General features: G+C 51.9%; 1 protein-coding gene across 10 annotated transcripts; it reads right to left on the reverse strand.

Annotated features, from left to right (window-relative positions):
* Positions 1-141: 141 nt before the first annotated feature.
* Positions 142-23506, reverse strand: Prpf40b (pre-mRNA processing factor 40 homolog B). Of its 10 annotated transcripts, none has more exons than XM_028874620.2 (26): positions 23418-23506; positions 15327-15407; positions 14493-14636; positions 14123-14188; positions 13457-13484; positions 13205-13227; positions 12977-13087; positions 12548-12668; positions 12433-12457; positions 12065-12274; positions 11741-11867; positions 11596-11660; positions 11026-11190; positions 10816-10924; positions 10352-10502; positions 8624-8757; positions 8030-8144; positions 7798-7889; positions 2483-2599; positions 2179-2316; positions 1874-1969; positions 1655-1756; positions 1356-1533; positions 1025-1086; positions 787-930; positions 142-704 (listed from the first exon to the last, which is right to left on the reverse strand). In XM_028874620.2, exons 1-26 carry the CDS (start codon positions 23418-23420, stop codon positions 612-614), a joined length of 2700 nt encoding a protein of 899 aa, XP_028730453.1. In that variant the 5' UTR covers positions 23421-23506; the 3' UTR covers positions 142-611. The 10 variants fall into 10 exon arrangements, with proteins under 10 accessions (XP_028730453.1, XP_028730454.1, XP_028730457.1 ...); XM_028874621.2 differs by having other exon boundaries at positions 1667-1756; positions 13205-13230; positions 23418-23453; XM_028874624.2 differs by lacking the exon at positions 23418-23506 and adding an exon at positions 22890-23006 and having other exon boundaries at positions 13205-13230.
* Positions 23507-24492: the final 986 nt, after the last annotated feature.

Raw genomic sequence — 24492 nt, forward strand, 5'->3', positions numbered from 1 at the left:
GCTGTGTTTGGCTCCATCTCAGGAGTGATAGCCTAGAGGGCTGGGGAAGCCAGGCTGGGTGAGCTTCAACTCAAAAAGATGTTAGAACAGTAGTGCCCTCTGCTGGTCTCCAGTGGTTAGCACATGAAGAGGACAAAGTAGTTGTAGATCATGTTATAAATATTATTTAAAAAACAAGAACAGAACACGTACATCGGGTCCCAGGGGTAGAGGAAGCAGTGGTGGAGCCCCAGGGCCAGGTCAGGCAAGAGCAGGCACTGATGCTAGAGGGTGAGGACCCTGCCCTCTGCCGCCCAGGCTGTGTCCACCAGCCTGTCTCTCCTGGAAACCCTTCCCACACGCCTTAGCTACTGGCATCACCCACCCCATGGATATAGACTGCCCATCTCTGGTCTGGGGCTAAGGGCAAGGACTGCACTAGTTTCTGAGAACTAGGGGACCCTTGAACACCAAGAGCAACCTTCAGAGGTGCTCACAGTAGTGTGTCGGGGTGGGTAACTTTAGGGAAAGTGGACACAGACCAGACAGACGAAGGAGTCTGAGGCAGATGGTGAGGATGGCCCTGGAGCCACTGCCTCACTAAGTCCCAAGGCAGAAAGTAGCTCGTGGGGTCATTGGTGGTCATCCAGCTGCTGTAGGAGTGTCCGCCTTCGCCTCTCCAGCTCCCCCTCACTCAGCTCGCTTTCCGATGTGTCCCAGCCTGTCTGTTGAGCAAAGGTGTGGCTTACCTGAGCCCCCTGGACAGTGTGTCACAGGCTGGGGCGAAAGCCAGGTCCATCCATTCACCTTCTCCTTCTTGATTCCAAAGCCTGGAGAGCGGGTAGGGAGCTCTGCCTGCCGGAGCTCCCTGTCCTTGTCCTGCTCTTGTTCTCTGTCTTCACTCTCCTTGCCAGCTTTCTCTTCAGGGTCCGTCTCACTCTCAGGACTGTTCTGTAAGAGTTCAGAGCCCGTCTGAGCCCCTGAGAGAGCAGCATGGCTGGAAGGCAGGTAAAATGGCCTCCAGGACCTCGAGAGGGCGACTCACCGACTTGTGTCTTCTCTTCTTAGTTTTCTTTTTTGGTTTCTTGGCTTTCCGAAGACCATGATCTATAGATTTAAAAAAAAATCCTTACTAAGTCTCATTGGGGGAAAGAGAAGGCTCATCCTCTTCCCTGCACATTCTTTGTAGACTCTGGCTCCTGGTCTGAGGAAGGCTGAATCTGGCTTCCCTTCCTCCATCCAGCTCCTTGCCTGGGGGGGATGGGAAATCTCGCCTGCAGCTAGCTAGGCCCTCCCATCGTCCTAAGCCCTCGAGGGGTCGAGGACCTGCTGTGCCTCCACGGAGGCAGGACCACAGGCTCCCAGAAACAGCTTACCGGGCCCAAGGAGAAGGTGGGAGGATGGGGAGCCTGGTCCTCCCAGGGCAGCACCCCCACTTTCTACTGAATCAAGTGAGGACGAGGGTTCAGAGCCAGACTCTGAGGGGTTCCGCCTCCTCCGCTTGGGGGGCCGGAGGGATGGTGGGGGCAGTTCCTCTTCATCTGACTCAGAGCCCTGGACAGACAAGAGACACAGGTCAGCCCCGAGTTCTGTCTTTTAGAAGCCCTCACCTGAGAGCTGGGGACAGAGTCCAGAGCCAAGAAAGGAACAGTGCAGCCTCACCCACGCCCTCTACCTGCCGACTCACTGAGGGTGAGTGAGAACGCTTGCGGTGGTGTTTCTTGCCCTTTCTGCCATGCTTTCGGCCTTTGGTGTGGAGGTGCTGGCATTCAGTCTGCTAGAGGCAGAGGGAGAGGTGAGAACCCCCTTCCTGTCTCAGCCAGGCTGCCTTTTCTAGGATACCCTCAGTCCCCTTCCTTGGCTGGCCAGGTCCACAGGTGGCCAAGTGCCTTACCTCCAGCACCTGCAGGAACTCTCGGAAGAGCCGGATCCGCTCCGACTCCAGGGTGATCTGCTCAAAGGCTGAGTCGCACACAAAGCGCTCACGGACCTTGAACGGGGAGAGCACTGCTGATCAGACCAGGCCCTGCCTGGCCCAGCTTGGACACGCCACGAGCACTGGGCAGGGCTGGGGCAGAGGAAGGAAGGGAACTGGAGCTGGCCCAGGGCTTGTGCTGTGACTGGGGTGGGCCCTCAGTGGTGGAGAAGCTCCGCTGCCCTCAGGCGTGAGGGTGATTGGGGCCAGGCTGTGCTCCTGACCTCTTCCCAGGCAGTGCCCAGCTCCAGGGCAGGCACGGCCTGCCTCAGCATGCTTCGAAAGGCAGCTTCTCGGCGCCGCATCCTTCGTGCCTCCTCCTTTTCCCGTTCTCTTTCCCGAGCCTCTGCTTTCTCCAGCAGCTGAGGGCAGAGGAAACACAGCAGGGTCAGGCGTACCCTAAGAGGCAGGAAGGTGGGGTCCGGACTCCGGCCATCATTCCCCAAGCCCAAGATAATCAGCAGGGTAGTGAGAAGGAACAAGACACTGGGATAAGTCAGAACCACCCAGCCCTGCCCATCCCCTCACACTATTGAAGGTCAGCTTGATGTTGCCTGCGTCCAGCGCAGCAGCCCTCTTGTCAAAGCTTATGACGTGGGCGAAGTCCTCAAAGGCTGTGTTCACCTCCACACAGAAGCCCCGGTCCTGTGGGCACAGCAGTGCGTGAAGGCCAGGGGCACCACAGGCCCAAGACCCAAGGCCAATAGGCAGAGGATCAGGCTGCAAGGCGTTCAAGCCTCTGCCCTCACATAGGACCCACAAGACTCGTGACACACCTTAGAAACCAGGCTAAGTCTTCATCTCACAGGCCCCCTTCCGACCTGTGTGGGTCATATGGAGCCAAGAAGTCAGGAAGTTTCTTCAGTCTTGATAGATGACTGAGTTTTGCACAATTACATCTCTGTTCCTCTGGCCACAGCTGGACCTTCCTGCTGCTCATGGAAGCTGCCACTCATTCCTAACATCTGGGCTGTACCCTCTGCCTCTCGTACTGAGTGCTCACTATGTAACAGGTTCTCTGCTGGGTGCCTGACACACCTCTTCTAGTCCTCTCTTCTGTTAGGTCAGTCTCTCATTTGATGGAGACAAGAAAAATGAAAGCACTTGCTCTGTTGTACCCCCAAACCTGTGCTTCAAGCACTACACCCACCCTGACTGCAGAGTTCCTGGAAGAGTTGTTGGCCATCGAGTGTGTGACTCTCCAGCAATATTAAAAACATGGCCATTGTCTGGGTGCATGGCCAGGCTCTATTTCTCGACCCAAAGCCTCCATGTCCCAGTGAGGTTAAGGTGACGTGAGGTAAATGGAACACTGTCACAGGCCGGCTTTCCTGTCCTTCCACACCGACAGCCTCCTCCAGTCTCCCTACTTGCTGATGCCAGGTGCAGACTCTTGATCTCCCCAAGAGTGCTTTCTCAGTCAGGCTCCAGCCCTTCCAAGCACTCCTTCTTTCTGTAGGAGTGAGGACACAGCCAGAGGACTCTGGGTATACAGCTCAGTCTACCCCCCTTGAGACTGGGTCTCACAGAAACTGATGCTCTCCATTTTGGCTATCAGGCTTCGATCATGTCTCTGCCCTGCTTCAATGCCAGGGTTGCAAACTCACCCAGACTTTATGTGGTGTTGAGGATTCACACTCAAGTCCTTACGCTTGTGCGGCAAGCATCACCTCCCCAGCAGTCCCTCCATAGGGAAGGCTTGACTACAGCCTCTTCACTGTCCTCCCAAGGAACACACAGCTCCCTTTACTTAGAATAGCCCTCAGTTCTGTTTTTAGTTTCTCAAGCTAGCTGTTTCTTTTCCTCACTTTCAATTCCTTGGACACAGCACAGGGAAAAGAAAAAAACATTTATCAAGTCTGTTATAAGCCAGACACTTGACAAAATGTTTTTTAAAATGTTATTTCTTACAATGTAGTATATAGATTCTCCCCAATTTATAGAGGATAAAACTGAGGCTCAGAAGCACTAGACAAACTTGTGGAGGTTTCAGGGCTAATAAACAGCCAGAAGTTACTTCATTGTGAAATATATGCAGTACTCTCCTCTCTATGACTCCTGTATTGTGGCCTCTGTAACTTCCCTTGTGTGGACATATACATATGTTCCTGAGAATCGCCCTTATACTATTTGTATTATTATTAGTTTTTGTTTTTTGAAACAGGATTTCTCTGTGTAGCCCTGGCTGTCCTGGAACTCACAGAGGTCCACCTGCCTCTGCCTCCCAAGTGCTGGATTAAAGGCGTGCGCCACCACCGCCTGGCTTTTTTTTTTTTTTAAACTTACCTGATCTACATTCTCCCTAGCAGTTTTGCCCCTCATCTGCTGACTTTGAGACCCATTCCAACTGGTTATTCTAATGCGCTGCTCCCTCCCATACCCATTGTTAATCTTCTAGCCCAGATCTCCTGTATTCTATCTGCTCTAAGCTCAGGGTCCTACACTCTCCTAGGAGACGAGACTACGGATGGCCGTGGGAACTGAGATCACCTGGCCCCCTAGCTGGGCGCTCCAATAAAGGAGTAGAGTGGAGCTGTCCAGAACAACTGCTTTCTCGGGTGGTGTAGACAGGAGCCCAGGAGGCCATTCTGCCAGTTACTTTGACTAAATGTTAAGTAATAAAATGTAGCTATATCTTAAGATAGGTATTGATAATTTGCAGGATCACCCTGGTTGCTTTTAAAAGTTACTTCCCAGGAATGCTTGTCTTCTGCAGCCAGTTCGTGTGTGTGTGTGTGTGTGTGTGTGTGTGTGTGTGTGTGTGTGTGTGTGTGTGTGTGTGTGTATGTGTGCGCGCGCTTTCGAGACAGGGTTTTTCTGTGCAGCCCTGGCTGTCCTGGAACTCGATCTGTAGACCAGGCTGGCCTTGAACTCACAGAGATCCACCCTGCAGCCAATTCTTTCTGCTTAAAATCTATAGCACAATGCTGCCACCCACCGCCTGCCTTGCACCTCCCACCCTTCCCTGAACTTCACAGAATGATCTGGCGTTCTACTTTAGTGGTTCTATCCCACTGAGTTTAAACTTTTGACTTTTTTCTGAAAAGAAAAACATGATTTTAAGTATCCCCATCTCCTTATCTATTTATCTATAAATGTTAGAGTTCTCGGTCAGACTTGAAAACACTTTTAAACAAGTCCTTGGCAATCTCTAAATTGTTCTTGGTGACCTTGATAACCCTTTGATCAAAACTGAGGTCAGAGGGGCATATAAAAAAGGTCACCTTTAAGCCAAGCAGTGGTGGTGCACACCTTTAATCCCAGCACTCAGGAGACAGAGCCAGGCAGATCTCTGTGAGTTTGAGGCCAGCCTGGGATACAGAGAGAGATCCAGGACAGGCTCCAAAGCTACACAGAGAAACCCTGTCTTGAAAAACCAGGGAACAAACAAACAAAGGTCACTTTTAACTTTTACATTTTTAAAACATTTATTTTGCATGTGTATATGTGGGCACCCATGTGCCACGCATATGTGAAATTGGTTTTCTTCTACCAATGAGGATTTCTGAGATCCAACTAAGGTCATCAGACTTGGCATCAATCCTCTACCACTATGGCATCTTACCAGCCCAACTTTTTTTCCCCAAGACCACCAGGTTTCTCTGTGTGTTTGTAGCCCTGGCTATCCTGGAACTCACTCTAGACCAAGCTGGCCTCAAACTCAGAGATTACCTGTCTGCCTTCCAAGTGCTGGAATTAAAAGCATTGACCACCACACCCAGCCCAACTTTCAACTTTTTTAACAAATATTTTTTAATAAAAATTTCCTATAGCACCTCAATGCACAAGAGATACAAGCTTTTCTTCTAGAAAATAAGGGAAGATCAACCTCCAAACTGTGCCTCAGCACATGCATGTCAAGGGATCTATAGCCTCATCTTACCTGCCAACTAGGCCCTGCGATAGCTGCCTGAACAGAAATCCTCCCCACCCTCTCCCATCCCTCTGACATGGTCTCTGGCATCCTATGGTTCTCCGACCTTTGTATCAAAGAGCACTGATAACAGGACAGTACTGGGATGAGTCCAGGGACAAGGGTGAGCTAAAAAATGTAGCTCCAGTACCTGTTATCACTTAAGGTCTTGAGGCTTGAGGTTCCCCAAGGACACAAACAGACTGGGAAGTCCTTCACCACCACCACCAGAGCTACATTTACAATATAATCCTCTAAGCCTCGTCTCAGTTCAGCATCCAGAGCCCTTTGCAAAACTCCAGTGGGCATGTGGTTCCAGAAAAACAAAGGAAACCCCAGGACAACACGGCGGGCACCTCTCACTTCAGAGTAATTTTGAAACATGAAACTCTTGGGGGATCCTTTCAGGTCCTTAGAGATAGGATCTGTTGTGTAGCCAGGCTGACCTGCAGCTCACCATCCTCCTTCCTCAACCCCCAAGCACTGGGGTTAAAGGTGTGAGCCACTATACTTGGTTTATTAATTAATCCACATTAAACAGGTAACTGTATTACAGTGCAACATCCATGGCTTTGTAAGGTGATCTACCTAACAGTACCCCATGTCCCTCTCAGCTCAGACACCAAGTCACTATCTTTGGTAACTGGGTGTCCCTTGGTGGAACACTCCCCATTTTTGAGACGAGGAAACTGATGCTTAGAAAAGTTCACACAACACATAAGAGCTTAATCTGGACTTTCACCCCAAGTCCTACTGCTAGTCACTGTATTGGACTGTACCATCAAACACATAGTATTTATTTGAATACTAGAATAGTATTTACTTTTAGGATGTTTGACTTACCATTAGAATTACATGTTAGAATACTATTTACTTCCATAAAGAAATACACCTTTTTCCTCTTGGAACACAAAGCTCCCTTCACTTGCTCACTCACATCTGTGACTCTGACAGACACGGACAACTATTTCTCCAGTAAAGAAGGTGACAAAGCACCTGGGCTAGTAAAGAGCACCTGGCACTCACCAGCACTGGGAAGGCAGTAAAGAGTGAGGGGAGAAGCACCTCCCCTCTTCCTCGCTCTTAGAGAGTGTGGCACCTCAGCCAGTGTCCATGGCACGCCTTGCAGAATGAGCCCAGTGCTGCCAGACCACCCAGACTGGTAAGAGACACTGGAGACCCGGACTCTGATGTGCGGCCAGGCACAGTGGTGTGCACCAATGATCCCAGCATGTGGGAAGTGAAGTGAGAGAGATTGGGAGTTCAAGGCCAGCCTGGGATACGTGAGACCTTGTCTCAAAAAACGAAAACAAACCGTATTTTTGTGAAATCTGATTTTAAAACATTATCGGTAAGTTCCAAATTCTTCAAAACACCCCACAGGCTAGAAGGAACATGGCTGTGGGATATGAGTTTACAATTAGCTGTGCTTGCTTCTCAGGCCTGCTACACCCTTCCCATCCACTTGCCTTTGCTCCTGTAGCATCCCATGCTTACAACATTCTACCTCTCCCACCTACTTGTTCCTGACGGTGAGGTCACTGGGTCACTATCAACTCTTCTGACTCCTGTCTCTGTAGTAACACCCGCCCCTGGCTAATAGTTCTCAAGTTTGTTTTAGGTCATGCGCTCCTAAGAGCATAAAATGACTTGTTGCTTTGGTTTTTATTTTTCTGACACAGGATTTCAACCTGGCTGGTACTCACTTTATTGCTCGGACTGGCTTTGAACTTGTGGCTGTCCTCCTGCCTCAGCTTCCCAAGTGCTGGGAATACTAATATGCATCACTACATCTGGCCAGAAAAATGTGTCTATTTTTATGCCCAGTGCAAGCTGCCCTGTTCCTGAAAAACATTACTCAGGGAGTCCTGGTCTAGAGCAGAGCTTACACCCCCAGTCTCTGTCCACCCATGACACCAGTCTCCCTCACCTTAAGAATGTCCTTTATGATCTTCTTCTCATCATGGAACCGAGCCTTCAACTCCTCTACGTAGAACTTGAATAAGTCTAGAGGAGTAGAGCCTGCAGAAAGGAGAGATGGGGGCCTGGCGGGCGGCAGCTTCCCACGGCCCAGGGTGGGGTCAAGGACAGGACCAGGGAGTGGGGTGCAGAGGCTGGCAGGTAGGAAGCCAGACCAGACAAGGGGAGCCTGGCTGCCTTACCCGGCTGGCCCAGCATGTTGGCAAAGCGGACATCGGTGCTGACTGCTGGGTACAGCTCCATCCAGGTAGACATGGAGTGCAGCTGCCCTGTCTCATGCAACTCGTCCAGGAAGGTCTGAACAGGGAAAGGTCAGCGAAAGGAGGGTGAGATGAGGAGGGAAGGGAATGCAGACGTGGACAAGCAGGGGCATCAGGCAAAGGAGGCAGAGATGAGGAGACAAAGACACTACAAAAGGAGGAAAAATGAATGTACAAACAGAATAAGCCAGTCTGCAGGCAATAAAGCAGAAACCTGCAGGTAGCACAGTTTTCTGGCCTGGCTTTAGTTTCCTGCTGTGACCAGCTTAGTCAGCCCACGACTACTGCTCCCCAACTGAGGACAAACTGGCTCCCACCCAAAGGCAAAGGCACTTGGTCCAGCCGGCACCCATGTCTGAGGGTGGTACAAACAGCTTGTCTCCCTGAAGGGGCACTAATGCAGAGTGGCCTTAGAGGACGTGAAAGGGGCTGGTCCACAGACCATTCAGAGGCAAGGCACTACGATGAGTCTGGAGCAGAGCTGAGCTAACTCTGACCCCAAGAGTAGGAAGATACCTGAAAGGCCTCCCGGTTCTTCCGCTGCTCTCGCCGCTCCCGAAGCCGGGCCCGTTCCCGCTCTTCCTCCTCTTCTCTCTCCAGAGCTCGGATATGCTCCTCAAAGCAGATCAGTGCATCTTCTTTGTCCATGTCTACATGCAGGGAGCAAGCTCAGCAGGCACCATATCAGTGGGACAGCCCCTCAGACGCCATTTTTTTTTTTCTTTTCTTTTTTTTTCCTCTTTTTTTCTTTTTTCTTTTTCTTCAAGACAGTGTTTCTCTGTGTAGTTTTGGAGCCTGTCCTGGATCTCGCTCTGTAGACCAGGCTGGCCTTGAACTCACAGAGATCCACCTGGCTCTGCCTCCTGAGTGCTGGGATTAAAGGTGTGTACCACCACGGCCCGGCCAGACCCCATTTCTTAAGAATGCTTCCCCTGTGGGTGCTAGGGGCTCTCATGGGGTGGAGAAAAGGGAAGCGGAACTATTTGGGAGCAGTCACTAGTGGCAGTTCCTGGGGGAAAGTATTAATTGCATGGAAAAAAATCAGCAAGTACTCAACTGATGAATTTAGCTTTTAGAAACCACTATATAAACCTAGTTATCTTAGAATCTGAGGCATCACATCTTGGGGAACTGGCAGGCTTTGATGCAGCTTCAGAGGGTGAATTATTGTGAAGACCACAAGCCAGTAATTCCTTACTACAGTTAAGGCCCACAATACTAAGACAGTTTAAGACCATCTTCACGGGCTGGAGAGATGGCTCAGAGGTTAAGAGCACTGACTGCTCTTCCAGAGGTCCTGAGTTCAATTCCCAGCACCCAAATGGTGGTTCACAACCATCTATAATGAGATCTGGTGCCCTCTTCTGGCGTGCAAAGTTACATGGTGGCAGAATGTTGTATACATAATAAATAAATAAGAAAAAAAAAAAAAGACCATCTTCACATGAGCTTAGATACTGCCACCTCTGAGGATTTCATATTTCTATCCAAGACACACAATGTTCAGGTGTGTTCAGTGGGCCTCGGTGCTGGGAGTAGAACTCAACCGTTTATTCAACCGTTTATTTAGATTCAGTCCTCAGCACCACAAAATAAAAAAGGTAAAACAAAACAAACAAAAAGATAGAGGCTGATCTAAAATGCATGTAAAGGCCAGGACACCATCCCTACTAAAATACATGTGAGGGCCAGGACACCATCCCTACTAAAATGCATGTAAAGGCCAGGACACCATCCCTACTAAAATACATGTAAAGGCCAGGACACCATCCCTACTAAAATACATGTGAGGGCCAGGACACCATCCCTACTAAAATACATGTAAAGGCCAGGACACCATCCCTACTAAAGTACATGTGAGGGCCAGGGCACCATCCCTACTAAAGTACATGTGAGGGCCAGGGCACCATCCCTACTAAAGTACATGTGAGGAGGGCCAGGACACCATCCCTACTAAAGTACATGTGAGGGCCAGGGCACCATCCCTACTAAAATACATGTGAGGAGGGCCAGGACACCATCCCTACTAAAATACATGTGAGGGCCAGGGCACCATCCCTACTAAAATACATGTGAGGAGGGCCAGGACACCATCCCTACTAAAATACATGTGAGGGCCAGGGTACCATCCCTAGCACCACACAGACAGACACAGCAGCAGACCCCAGTCTAAGAGGAGCAGTGACCGAAGGTCAGGCTCTGAGGACTCAGATCAGTGAGGAAAGGGCAGACAGCCAGGCTTACTCTGCAGCTGCTGGTCCTGAGCAAAGCTGGGGTTGTCCATGAGGTACTGCTGGGCCTGGGACCATGTGGTCTGGAAGCTGACACTACTCATCCCATCCAGGATGCTCTTCAAGGCCTGGATGTTTCGACGCCGAAGCTGCTTGGCTTGTTCCTGGAAAGCCACAGGGTGAAAGTGAGGTGGGGCTGGCAAAAGAGGTCTGGAAAGAGGAGGTGGTCAGACCTCAGAGGGCCAGACTTGGGGCTTTGGTGTCCCAGGAAAGGGGAGGAATTCAAGTCACAGACCAAGGTCCTCCCTGCCCTCCTCCACCCCGGGCAATTATAGGCCCAGTGCAGAAATTGGGAAGGTAAAAGTTCCACACCAGCTTTCAATTCAGAAGGGATACTAGCTGAGCAGAGACATGAACAGCCATGATCCACAGGAAATTAAGGGCTAGGAGAATCCAGCCAGTGACTATGACCATTACCTTCTCCTTTTTAGCCAGGAAGAAGAGGACATCATCATAAACCTCTTTTCGATCCCTCTCAGGAACCACAGCCCAGACCTCCAGGTCCCCAAAGGTCTGTTCTGCCCGCCTGTGGAGCACACGGGCTGTCAGTAGGTAGAAAACAGAACCCTGCACCTGGGTGTTCTCAGGGTTCCTGAGCCCCAGCCCAGCCTAATACAGTCCTCTGACCGGTAGCGGGTGGTGGAGGTCATTCGTTCATGCTGCTCCAGGAAATGCTGCAGGGTCTGTTTGGCCTCCTTGGCCCTCAGCCGGGCCTCCTCTTTCTCCTCCTTCTCCCGCTGTGCCTTGTAAGCATTAAATGCCTGCTTCTTCTCACTCAGTTTGGGCAAGGCACTGGAGTGGATAAGGTGAAGACAGGGAAGGACACAGCTTGAATCACCCTGCACAGCCCACAAAGCAGGGTCTCAGGACATGGGGAAAGGTCTCCACATGCTGGGAATCCATGCACGGACTGAGCATACCGGTGTTCAGAACATGGGAAGGGATGGGCAGGGAGGGAGAAGTACTGAGCCCTTTTGCTTAGGTGTTCTCAAGTCACCATCAGACACATCTTGGCCCTGTTCCCTAGCTTTAGTTCAGCTCAAGCCAATGCTCATTCACTAAGACCTCACGGCTCCACCTTTCCCTCTTCGCATCCCGGAGCTACTCTAGCTTCTCCTTCGCCTGCATTCCACCCCAGCCACTGGGGCCTGAGTGTGGAGTTCATGAACAAGGGCTATCCCCTCCTGCTCAGCCTACCTGTAACGGGGATCAGTGACTACCATCTTCATGGCCTGTTCCCATGAAGCATTGGAAGGGACAGCCTGGAACAGAGAGGCATAGGTCCTGGAGTCTGCCCACCTCCACACACCCCAGGACCTCCCGAGGAGCCCACACTAAGCACCTTGTCCCTCAGCAGCTCTTTGAAGGCCTGCTTTGCCTTCTCCCGGTTGCTCCAACTGAGGCTAGATCTCTCTGGTTCGGGCCTAGCGTCCTCCTCTTCCTGTGGTAGCCGATGCTGTCCAGTAGAACTGGAGAGGAGAAGGGACTCAGCCGCAGGGCCCACAATCCTTAGAGTTTTCAGTGCCCTTCACTCTCAGCAATGTCCTGTCCTTTCCTTGCTCCCCAGGGAGCCAGCCCTTCAGAGGTCAAGCCCAGCTCTTCCAGTGTCCCTCCCAAGGCTCTGAAGAGAATGAGGCTGCAATGCACAGGGGCAGCTCTCTCTCACCTGCTGGGGCCCTCCTCCCGCTGCAGGAACCCCTGCTCCAGAGGCTGGGCAGCCTCCAATACGTCACAATCCTCACTTCGACCCGGCTCAGGTTCCAGGAGGGCCATAGGCACTGGGATGGGACCAGGGGGTATAGGCGGAGGGTCAGGCTGTGGCTGAGGCGGCTGTGGCTGAGGCTGTAGTGTCTGCAGCTGCTGGGTCTGCTGTTTTCTGCAGGCAAGCCAAAAGGGTGAGGGTCTACCAAAGCAAGGACAGAAGGTAGGGTGGGCCAACTGCTCTAGCTTGGGAAAGACTGGGTCTAAAGCAGCTGACCCCTTAAATAAGACTCCTCCTCCCACTGAGGAAGGATACACGGTCAAGTCACTTACCCTGCAGACTCTTGTTTGACTAGGGCTGCAAGAGGAAAAGGTCACAGTCACAGAGTGGCACAGGACTCGGAGTCGCCTTGCCCAGTCTTCCCCTTCCACCTCCAGGACCCCTCACCCTCCAGGTCATCCAGATCCTTGGGCCGGGTCCAACGGGACTCCTGACTCTGGTTGTTGTAGTAGTACGGCTTCCCTGTGTCGGATTTGTACTCTTTCCAGGGACACTGGGACAGCAGCAGCTGTAAGAGGAGGGTCAGAAGTCAGCAGCGGAGCCGAGGGAGAGCTGGGCAGCTCTCCAGCCTGTCGGGAGCTCGGGGACCCAGGGAACAGAGGGCACAGTGGTCTTAGCTGCCACCTGGCCTTGCCTGAATGGGGGAAAGTGGACTTCCTAAGAGCCTAGGAGGTGATTCCAAGGAGCATGGAGGTGGTCAAGGATCGTGGGGTCAGAGGAACTACAATGAACATGGTTAGAGACTCAAGGAAGGCCAAGGATTTGGAGAGGTCAGAGAAGCTGAGGGAGGAGGAGCCAGAAAGCCGCACTCAGGACCTCGGCCTTGGACTTGAGCGCGCTGGGCTTCTCCCACACGGACTGCTTGTCCTCAGCGTTGTAGTAGTAGATGCGCCCGTCAGGGGCCACATGCTCACTCCATAAAGCCCTCTGGGGGAGGGGCACAGAATCATGGTCAGGCTCCTTTCCCAAAACCTCTCCTCACCCTCAAGACTTAACCACCAGCCTCCCACTTTCTACCCAGAGACCTAAGCTAGAAACACTCACCGGAGGGCCTGTCCCAGGTACAGCTGCTAGAAAAGAAGCCAGAGGAAACCTACTGAGCCCTTGCTCCAACCCCATCTTCTCCCCACTTCCTCCTCCCTATTCCGTCCCGTAAATATCCCTCTGATCCCATCAACATCCCAAAATCCCTGGCATCCCAACAGGCATGATCCAGCGTGGGCTCCAGTCCATGGCCCCTCTCCCCTGTGCCCCCCAACCTCCGAGCCTGGGGGGAGCAGCCCCCAGGAGACTCACAGCTGGCGGTGTCCGCACCCGGGGCCGTCTGCCGAAGAAAGAGGAGGGGAGGGTTGGGGCCGAGCCCAGTGCCCCAGGACCCAGGCCATGGGTGGAGAAGCAGGCCAGGCCAGGATCTGTGTGTCCTGCTCCCAGGGGTCTCTGCCCTCTAACAGCACTGTCCCTCCACCCCGCCAGGGCTGTGCACTCGGACCCCACGGGGAGTCGCACAGTAGCTCCTCTCTTCCAATTCCACAAGTGAGAGCATTCTGCTGAGTCAGCTCCTGAGATCCATCTCTTCACAGTAGATGCCAAAACTCTACACCCCACTCAAGACTCCACTACACTGAGCAACAACACAAGAAGGGGCCACTGCCTCTTTCCGGGGCAGAGAGGATGTGATGTGAAGAGACCTGCCGGCACGTCTAGAATGCGGAGCATCTGAATGAGTGTTCTTTAGGGGTGTGGGGTGCGGCGTGAGAGGTGACGAGAGAACATGTTGCCTTCGGCAATGAGTGGGAAACTAGACTGCTGAGGACGTGGCCGGCGAGGGTTTGAGGTGAGGAATATTGCCAGGGACCAGACAGACACAACAGGAGGGAAAGAACAGAGTCCACATCCATGCACTCCAAGTCAGACCCACATGTGCGAGGCAGAGCCTGCTTCCTGCTTGTCCCTAGCGCTTACCGCTGCAGTGACAGGCACCGCAGGCACCAGCATCCCTGGCATCATTGGAGGTACCATTCCTGGAATCTGCATATATAAAGACCAGCGGTCAATGTTAGAGTCAGGAAGAGTTAGCCAGACCAGTCTCTCTGAGGTGGGTTCCCTGAGAGATCCCTTTGGGGGCTCTGACCCTCGCCCGGGGCATACTCTCAAGCAGTCTTCAGGTTCTGGACACTCAGCATGCCTGAGCGCTGTTTGAATCATTCAGCAGACAAACCCATGGGAGTCTGGCCCAAAGCTGCCTTCCCTCCCCAGTTTCTAAAGCCCCGATGCTTACTCTCATCTCTTTCCCAGCTAAAGATCCCCCCACCCCGTGGAAAGAACAAATTACCTGTGTGAGTGGTGGTGGTGCCCCCATTGGCGGAAGCATTGGGGGCAGTATGCCAGGTGGCATGGGGGGAATGGCTGGTGGTCTCTGACTCATAGGGGGCAGCCCCATTGGAGGAAAAGGAGGTGGGATCCCTGGAGGGGGCATCTAGAAATGAGGAAAGAAAAAGCCACTAAACAGAGGACACCGTCTTATTACGGCAGAGACCACCTATCTCAGGCACTACCCAGTCCTCATCCTGGCCCAGAGGTGATTCCAAGGCTTTCACTTGAGAACTGTCTCCCTCTTCACTACTGAGGAAGACAGGTAACTGAGGAGCTCCTAGGCACAATGGCACACACACAGCTTCCCAAGCAGGGTAGGGAGAGGAAAAGGACACAGGAACCGTACCAGTCTGGGGAGGCTGTACTCCCCCCAGAGACCTTCAGGTGAAGGGAGAAGGCTGGGAACCCAGTCTCCTGCCTCCCGTCCTTTCTAACTCACGACCACCAATGCTATTCCAGCCCGACCGAACTCAGAGGCTTTCGTACAGAGAAGGTAAGGAACAGTGAAAGAGAAAGAAGCCTCTCCAGCCCTCACCCACTGGAGGTCTCCCCCTCCATTCTCCAGTCTCCAGCCCCGTTGTGTCCCAAGGACAGAGCAAAAAGGGAGAACTGTCACTTTATGGACTAAAGCTTGAACAGCAGCTCTCCCCACCCCAGGGCTCAACACCACCCATCTTCCAAATACCAAAAGGGTGTGTGTGTTACAGGTCCTTGCTGGCAACGCAGCAGTGGGAGGTGGGGGCTGAGGGTGCAGGCTGGAAAAGCCAAGCCCAGGGAAACACATAAAACTTACGAAGGGTGGTGGCATCATGGGGGGCCCCGGTGGGAAGGGGGCAGGCGCTGCTGGGGGCCGGGGACCAGAATCGGGAACCGACTGTTGAGGGAGAGAAAAGTCATAGGACCCAGGATGGGCACAGAGATGGACTTTTGCAGAAGGGAAGCAGAGGGATGAAAGAGAAACACAAGTTCAGGAGGGAGTTTCCAAGCCCCATTTCCTGCCCATCCTGAGCCTGAGCCCTGCAGAGCTCTGCTCTCTAGTGCTAGCCCAGAGCACCAGCTGACGGAGCCCTTCCTGTCATCTGCATTTGGGGAGTTCCCATTTTGCCAAAGCCACAGCAGAGGCACAGAAGGCTCTATTACAGGCATCTGGCTCTTCCCATGACATCAGCCCATCCTCCTGCCCTCTCTCAAGCCAGTTAGGGTTGACGTCTTCCCTTGGTCAATTCACTGGCTTTGGATTCAATCCAAAGCTGTTGGTCCTTTACAGCCCTAGTGCTTTACAGTCAGCTTCCTTCTAACCAGACTCTATCACTCATCCACCTGCTCCCACTTCTTCTACTCCCAAACACCAACCGGACCATCCTCCACCCGATGGCTACCCTTCCTTTACAAACCCTGAGCATGGACACAGACCTGCACAGTCCAAGTGTTCCTGTCTTCCCTCTAACAGCTGACCATATGACACTATTTAAGGTGGTTTTCTCCACTTTCTTCTCTATCTGATCACCTTCCTTACTTTCCTCATGTACACAATTTTGTTACAACGTTTGCCTGGGTATGTTTTGCCCTACTACAGGGTGATGCCATTCCACAGAAGCAAGGATCACATGACTTGCTGAAAGCTGGATTCCTGGTACCTGCCGCAGGGTCTGGCACATAATAGATACTCAATAAATACTGAATGAATTTTTAAAACAAATGAAGCAAATTAATGTATAGACGTTTCCAATTCTAAAATGTCATTCTCTCTATAGAAATTACAGATGTATAAAATGATAGATGTACAAAGTCTTCATTTTTATAAACACAGAGGAGAATAAGCTTAAATATCCATCAGTAAAGATTCATCACACACAAACATAAAATGGAACAGTACATAGTCACAAAAGAGAATGAGGAAACTCATTACTAAGATACCGATTAATGTCAACATCTTTTTTTCTCCCCGAGACAGGGTTTCTCTGTGTAGCTTTTCGCCTTTCCTGGATCTCGCTCTGTAGACCCCACTGGCCTCGAACTCACAGAGATCCGCCTGCCTCTGCCTCCCGAGTGCTGGGATTAAAGGCGTGCGCCGCCACCGCCCGGCCAATGTCAACATCTTAAGATACACTGGTAAGGTGGAGGGAGGCAAGGTGCAGTGAGGCTTTATCACTTGTATAAATATCGGTGATAAGAGAAACAAAAGACGGGGGGAGGCTCTTCACAGTATGCCATTTTATGTCTTATACACATGCACCATACAGATTTATTACCTGCTCAAAAATATTTGGTGGTGGGGGTAGCTGGAGACATGGCTCAGCAGTTAAGACACTTGCCTGCTCTCCCTGAGGACCTGGGTTCGGTTCCCAGCACCCACATGATAGCTCACAACTGTATATAACTCCAGTTCCAGGGGATCTGACATATTTTATGGCCTCCATAAGCACCAGGCACAGACACACATGTAGGCAAACACTTAAATAAACAAATAAATCTTTTCTTTTTTTTTTCAAGTATTTTGAGGACTAGAGATGGCTCAGTAGGTAAGAGCACTTGCTGCATGAGTATGAGTTTGGATGCCAGAACGCACGCACGCACGCACGCAAGCTGTGCATGGCTGTAACCACAGTGCAGTGGAGGGCTGAGACAAGAAAATCATTAGAACTTGCTGGATGTCAGTCTAACTCAGTGAGAGGCCCTGTCTCTAGCAAATAAGGCAGAGAAGGCTGGATAAAATGCCCATCACTTTCCTCTGGCCTCAGTGCATAGACAGACAGACAGACAGATTTATTGTTTTGTGTGTTTGTTGTTTGTTTTTGAGACAGGATCTCACTATGTAGCCCTTGCTGCTCCAGAACTCACTCTGTAGACCAGACTAGCAAGAACTCAAGAGATCCTCCTACCTCTGCCTCCGGGTGCTGGGATTGGAAGTGTGCCTGCACCCAGCTCACACACTTGTTAAAAAGGTGAAGCTCAAAGGCTGTTCTTCCTGACTGGAAGCTGAGAGGCAGCACAGGCGTTCTCGGGAGAGGTAGTGGCTTGGATGAACAGGAGCCACCCTGTAACTGTTTCTCAGCTAACCTATCCTGAGGAGGCCTGGCAGTTAAAAGTGCTTTCTAACCTTTATTTCTAGAAATATCTGTCTTTTACCTTGTCCTAAGTAGTTATGTGTCAAGCTGCTACAACTGACCCCATTCTCTACCTTCAACTAAGGGCACTGTTCCTGTCCTCTGGAAATCTTATCTGTATGGAATGTCAGAAACAAGCTGCCACGGGAGGAAATCAAAATTTGTCGTCTACTCTTCCACCCTGAGCTACTTTAACCTACCAAGTAATCATCGTTGAGTCTTATCAGGCCCTGCCCATGTTACCCAGTCCTGCCCAAGACAGAGACCTGGGAGTTACTATCTACAGTGTCCTCAATAACACATCCCAAGTTCTCATAGTTTTACCTCCAAAAGATTCCTTCAGTCTGGCTACATTTCATTTTTTTCCTCAACCCATTTTTCCATCTGATCTACTATGTGACCTCCCAAACTGTTCTCCCCATATCCACTTTTTAAAAAGATTTATTACATATACAGTGTTCTGCCTGCATGTGTTCCTGCAGGCCAGAAGAGGGCGCCAGATCTCATTACAGGCGGTTGTGAGCTCCATGTAGGTGCTGGGAAGTGAACTCAGGACCTCTGGAAGAGCAACCACTGCTCTTAACCGCTGAGCCATCTCTCTAGCCTTACCAGTGGCCCTTAAGTTTGGTGGGACTTATCTCATATCAACTTCTACCAGTACCTACAACACACTCTTCAAAATGTACCTCAGACCCATAAGCACCTGCTTAGAATTCTCCAGTCGTTTCCTACTGTTCTGAGAGTCAACAGCAAAGCCCTATCCAGCTAGGTCTAGGAGGCTGCCAATGACCTTGCCAGCCTCTTCCATACCCATCTTCTGTGCTCTAGCCAGACTCAGGCTTCCTCCCATCTCAGGCATTCACCTGTGCACAGAGCACCTCTTCTACGTTCTATACACACTTCGCAGCCAACACACACATTTCCAACCCACCGCACTAGCCCAAGCCCTCCTTTATATGCTCAATACCACACCCTTTCCTATCAGGAGTTCCCACTGTAAGTTTACAGGCATTGATTAGTATAATTCCAAATGTGCTGTCTCATGTGGCACTAAGACATACTCTATTAAACATGGACACTCACATGTTAGATTTAACAAACTATAACATCTAGTGTAACTCCACTAAAATGGAAACAGAGGCAGGGGAAAACCCAGCACAGTGGCTCAACACTGTCATCCTAGCACTTGGAGATAGAAGAAGATCCGGAGTCTGAGGCCAGTGTGGTCTATGTAGTGAGTACCCAGCCAGCCTGGGCTGCTGAGACTCTGCCTCAAAAAATCAGTAATAAATGAGTTGGTGAGATACCCAGTGGATTAAGGCACTGGCTTTCAAGCCTGAGGACCTGCATTTGATCCCTGGGACCCACGTGGTGAAAATAGCGAACCGACTTCCACAATTTCTCCTCTGACCTTCTTACATGTACTATAACACATGTGCATTCATCCAAAATGAGTAACAGAAATTCTAGAAAAAAAATGAAGGTGGGGCAGTTGTAAGCTGGAATGGGTACTTGTTTCTTGACTTTAATGGTCTTGGTAAGTCCCACCAAACTTAAGGGCCACTGGTAAGGCCTACCATCAAGAAAATACAATTTAGAGCTGGAGGAGACCCTGAAAATCGCCCCAAATGCACGCTCCCCAACCTTGAGACAGGGCATTACTCTGTAATGAGGCTGTCCTGGAACTTACTGTATATTCCACTCAAGCTCTAGCTTCAAATTTGCAACAAAACAACCCTCTTACCTTAGCCTCCCAAGTGCTAGGATTATAGACAGGTGCCAACTTTCGTTTTTAGTTGTATAGCCTAAACTAGTTTTAAACTCCTTTTTTTCTTTTTAAAGATTTATTTATTTATTATGTTTACAGTGTTCTGTTTGCATGTATTCCTGCAAGCCAGAAGAGAGCACCAGATCTCATTACAGATGGTTGGGAGCCACCATGTGGTTGCTGGGAATTAAACTTAGGACCTCTAGAAGAACAGTCAGTTCGGTTAACCTCTGAGCCATCTCTCCAGCCCAGTTTTAAACTCCTGATGCTCCTGTCTCCACCTCCAGCAGAGGAGTGCCACTACACACACCAATACTTCTCTCCTGTCACGTGAGTAAAGTAAGACAGTAATGGCTGACTAAAGTCTCACAGCTAGTTTCAGACAAGCCCCGACTGAATCTTATTTGTCTCCCTTAGAAGCATAATGTCTGCCAGAGAAAGCAGGTATTTTTCATACCAACCTTCCCTGCAACTCCAACCTCATCTTAAGAGTGTGTACAATGGTGCTGGGCGGTGGTGGTGCACACCTTTAATCCCAGCACTCAGGAGGTAGAGGCAGGCAGATCTCTGTGAGTTCAAGGCCAGCGTGGTCTACAGAACAAGATCCAGGACAGGCACCAAAACTACAGAGAGAAACCCTGTCTCAGGGAAAAAAAAAAAAAAGAATGTACAGTAGTGCCTATTGCCTACCCCATAAAATTCCTCAACTTACAGTCAGGTGCTGGTGGCACATGCCTTTAATTTAGGAGGCAGAGGCAGGCAGATCTCTGTGAGTTCAAGGCTAGCTGGGTCTACATAGCAAGTTCCAGGACAGCCAGAGCTACACAGAGAAACCCTGTCTCAAAATAAAAAATAAATTAGTAAGCATGGCATGATGGCATATGCCTTTAATCCCAGCACTTGCGAGGCAGAGGTAGGTAGATCAGACTGGCCTCGATCTCTGAGTTTGAGGCCAGTCTAATCTACCGAGGGAGTTCCAGGATAGCCAGAGCTAGGCAGAGCAACTGTCTCAAAAAACAAAAAGCTTTTTTTTTTCTTCATCTACCATCCAAAGCCTTTCTATACAACCAATCCCATACTCTGGCCCATCCTGAGTCCAGGGCTTCTCAGTTCCTTTCTGTAGATTACCCTCTTGTTTTGTTCAAGATGATCGTGTTCCTTTTACATTATTGCACACCCCACATATACATTCTATGTCCTTTCAGGGGAGAGTGTACCACTTTGTAGAGTGGCGTGTACTTCTGAGAGTGTTTACTGGGCTTCTGAAATTACCAACCTCTCCACTGCAGCGCGGAGTTCCCTACATTTCAGAAATGAGCTTTCTTTTTCTTTTTCCATTTCATGTTTGAAGACGTGGGTTCACATGAGCACGCTGAGACCCGAAGCAATGTTGGGAATCATCCTTGATCAATCTTCTACCTCATTCCCTGAGGAAAGCAGTCTCTCCATCAAACCCAGAGCTCACTGATCCAGCCAGCCTTACCAGCTGTCCTGCTCTGGCAGTCCAGTCTCTGCCCTCAAAGGCGAGAATTATAGGGAGGTGGGTATTTCTGTAGGTTCTGGGTATGCGGCACAACAAGCATTTACTAAGCCATCTCCCAGGCTGGGTTTTCTCTTTTTTAAACTTCCCGAATTGCCTAGATAGGGCTCTCCACCTGAAATGCTTTGATGAAATATGGTCTCATCCCTAACCTTGGTGGGGTTTTTCATACAACCTAAAACACTGTTTGCTGAGCATTGTCTGTGATAGAAACATGTAGAATAGCAGAGATTCTTTGGCTTAGGGAAAGGGAGCTGGTATCAAATACTCATGTGGAAAAGTTACATGACAGAAAGCTGTGTGTGATCACCTTCACACTGGGATGGAGACTTCCGGCCTATGTCAATCAGTTACCCAGGGAAGACGGAGCAATGGGATGAATGTAAATGACTATGGAACTGTCAGAGCCGTCCCTTCCCTGTACTGTCCTTTCTCTCCTCAACACCTGCTCCTCTCACCTGCTGCAATACCAATACAATTCTGGGTGGCTGACACTCGCATGAACTCTGAAGTGAACAGTGCAAGAGGACAGAAGGGAAGAAGCCGAGAGAAGCGGACCTGTTGAGTTTCCCTGAACAGAACACACAGTTAGGGGCTGGGGAGTGACAGTGAAATTGAGACCAGAGACCAGGGGAAGCATCCTGACACAAGATGTAATCAAGTCCCAGCCTTCACATCTAAGGGGCATCTCAGAACTGCGCATTCATAAGAACAGAGAGAACAAGACAAGAATCGAGAAACAGAGGGGTTGGAAATAACAGCTAATGGTGATGGTTGCTTATCATGAGCCAGACTCACACCAAGCGTTCATTGAATCCGCACATCCATCTTAGAAATCATCCCCTGAGGTTCTGACAGACTACTCACTTGACTGTGGTTCTAAGAGGTTAAATGGTAGAGTCAGGTTTGGAATCCAAGCAGTCTGACCCCTAAAGCTGCCTCCCAGATGGAAGGATGGCGCCACAGATGACATGTCTTAGCCTCATCTTTTCCTCCCAATCCTCACACAATCCTGAGATTCTCCGACAGCCAAGTGATCCTAGGTTGGCCTGGTCTGACTCACTCTCCCTCACTGAAGGAGCGGTTATAAAATAAAGGCTAGGGGTGTATTTCTCAGAAAGAGGCAGCCATCATCGAGAAGAAACAACGGGGGTTGGGAATGTGGCTCAGCAGTGGAGCATTCGCCCGGCATCAACAGGGCCCTGGTTTCAATGCACAGTGCTGCAAAGAACAGCTGGGATACCGGTCCACCACCCCAGTCTCCACTGACCTGTCCAGCCCGAACAGGACCAGCCCCTCCCCCCAGCCCTTCCTAGCCTCTACTCTGGTGTATAGCATTTCTTCAGCTCCCCCAGAGAGCCTGGGGATCCTTCTAGAATACAACTTCTTGTTGTTTCTGATCCCCATCACCTCTTCACTCTCCTGAAGAACAGAATCTTACGTTACTTCTGGCTCTTATCCTTAGGAGCCAGGGTTCAACTTCCTCTCTTTACAGAGTTCTCCCATTCCTCCAACAGGATTCCCAAGACCCAGGCCCACCAGGACGCGGCCATGGAAGCTTTCCATTTCCTCCTACCCGCAAATCCCAGGGAATCTTCCCCAGTCCAGCTGAAGGTTTCCTCTCCCACTTCACGCTCCCTGCACCCTAGAACCCACTGGGCCTTAAATCTCCTCCTCAAAACCCGCCCCCTTTGGGAACTGATGGAGATTCAGTGCCTCGTTTTCGCCCATCTTCCCTTTTGAGAGTCCATGGGAAACCCGAGGCCCAAAGAGAGGTAGTGTGACTCGCCCAAGGTCACACATGGCTCTCAGTCTGTTGAAGGCTGAGCCAGGGCTGGGGCCCCGGGGCCTCTCTGCTCGCCCACCCCTTGGACTCTAGCTACTCCAGCTCGGAGGTGAAAAACCGGGCGCCTCTCTTTGCTCAGCAGCCCCTCTCCTCACCTCCGGAGACAGGGTGTTGTGGACGGGGTGGGGAAAGACGGGAGCCGGTCCCCTCCGGCCCTCGGTGGGCGCCCGGGGCTCGGGGAAGCCAGGCTGGGTCTGGGGGAGGGGCACGGGGCAAATCGCCGAGGGGGGGGGACACAGCCGCGGCCCCCACTCCCGCCCTCTCCTCCTCCCCGCCCTCTCCCCCCGCAGGACCCACCCTTCCTCCGCTCCATCCCCGTCCCCTCCTCACGCCGAGCCCCGCAGCTCTCCGTCCCCTCGGCCCCCCCACCCCGGGCCGCACACCTCCTCCCCCCCCACCCCCCCGCCCCGCCATGCTCCATAATGGCCTCCCCGCCCCTTCTACCCCCAATCCCCGCCCCCACCGCCCTCCCGGGCTCCTCTCCCTCCCCCCGCGGGGCCCTCGCCCTCCCTCAGGGTCCCGGGCACCCCGGCGGCCCCCCCGCCTCCCCGGCCCGAGCCCCGGCCGCAGGGGGCGCTGTGGGACAGCCCCGGGCCTCTCCACCCCCGCGCGGGGACGTTTACCATGCCAGAGCCTCAGAGCAGCTGGGCCGGCTCGGCCCACTCGCCAGTAAAAACAGCTCTGATTGGCCGGGCCTCGGCCGGGAGGGCGGGGCCAGTGGGGGGTCGCACCCCTTCGTGGCCGGGGCTCCGGTCGCTCTCGCCGAGGAGCGGAGCCCCCCAACCGGCCCGGTGTGCCCGGCCCGGCTCCGCCCCCCGGCACGGAGAGCCAGGCCCCGCCCCCCTGCGCGCAAGGTCCTGGCCCCGCCCCCCTGGAGGGCGGGGCGCGCCGCCGCGGGGCTGCGCACAGCGGCGGCGTGCGGCGCCCGGCTCTGCCCCGCCGCCCGCCCGCCCGCCCGCGCCTCCGAGGCCGCCGCCCGCCCGCAGGGCACCGTTGCGCTCCACGGAGCGGGGTTTTGTTGTTCTGTTCTGTTCTGTTTTTTTCCCCTGTGCATTGTCTGCACTTTTTATGTCGTTAATTCAAGAACTCTTCACTGAACACCTGTTCCAGTGAACCACGTGGGTGCGTGGGGCGCGGCCGACACATCCCCTGAACCCCGCCTGGCCCGTCCTGGCGTGCGCACGGCCCTTCTCGGTTTAACCCCGAGGTTACTTTTGGAATCTGGCTCCACAACGTTTAGAATGTGAGATCAATGTTCGCTGGTGCAGATAAGGAAACTCAAAGCTACTTGGTGGGTATGCTGAAGGTCTTGGGCTAGCAACTGAGGACCGCTAGCCAGGGCCGGGTGCAGAGCACCTCTTTTCTCCCCCAAATCCGAGTGAAGACGTTTCCTGTTTCCTCTGTGAATTCTTGTGCCCATACTCGATCCTCAGCACCGTGGCAGGTTCCTGAGTCTGAATCAGGAAAACACACCTTGATGTCTCGGCTTTATCAATGGTTGTGTAAAGTCTCTTGTATTCCTCAGGCAGGACATCAAGCGGGGAAGGGAGGACTGGAGAGGGAAAGAAGCTCCTCCCTGGGTTCTCATTTGCCTTTCCTGAAGCCATCTCAAATGACAAGCTCAAGCAGCTCTCCCTTTTTCCTGTTTTTATCTCATGTATTGGGGGGCACACGGGTGCCCAGCGCACCCATGCGGAG

This window comes from Peromyscus leucopus, chromosome 20 (genome assembly GCF_004664715.2).
Source record: "Peromyscus leucopus breed LL Stock chromosome 20, UCI_PerLeu_2.1, whole genome shotgun sequence".
Lineage (NCBI taxonomy): Eukaryota > Metazoa > Chordata > Mammalia > Rodentia > Cricetidae > Peromyscus > Peromyscus leucopus.

What these genes read in the sequence shown, in the direction of transcription:
- Prpf40b (XM_028874618.2), bottom strand. An exon ending in TACCTGGGACAGGCCCTCCG is followed by an intron (nt 13,088 to 13,204) that starts GTGAGTGTTTCT and finishes CCCCTCCCCCAG; the next exon opens with AGGGCTTTATGGAGTGAGCA. An exon ending in TCATAAAGGACATTCTTAAG is followed by an intron (nt 2,600 to 7,797) that starts GTGAGGGAGACT and finishes CTGTGCCCACAG; the next exon opens with GACCGGGGCTTCTGTGTGGA.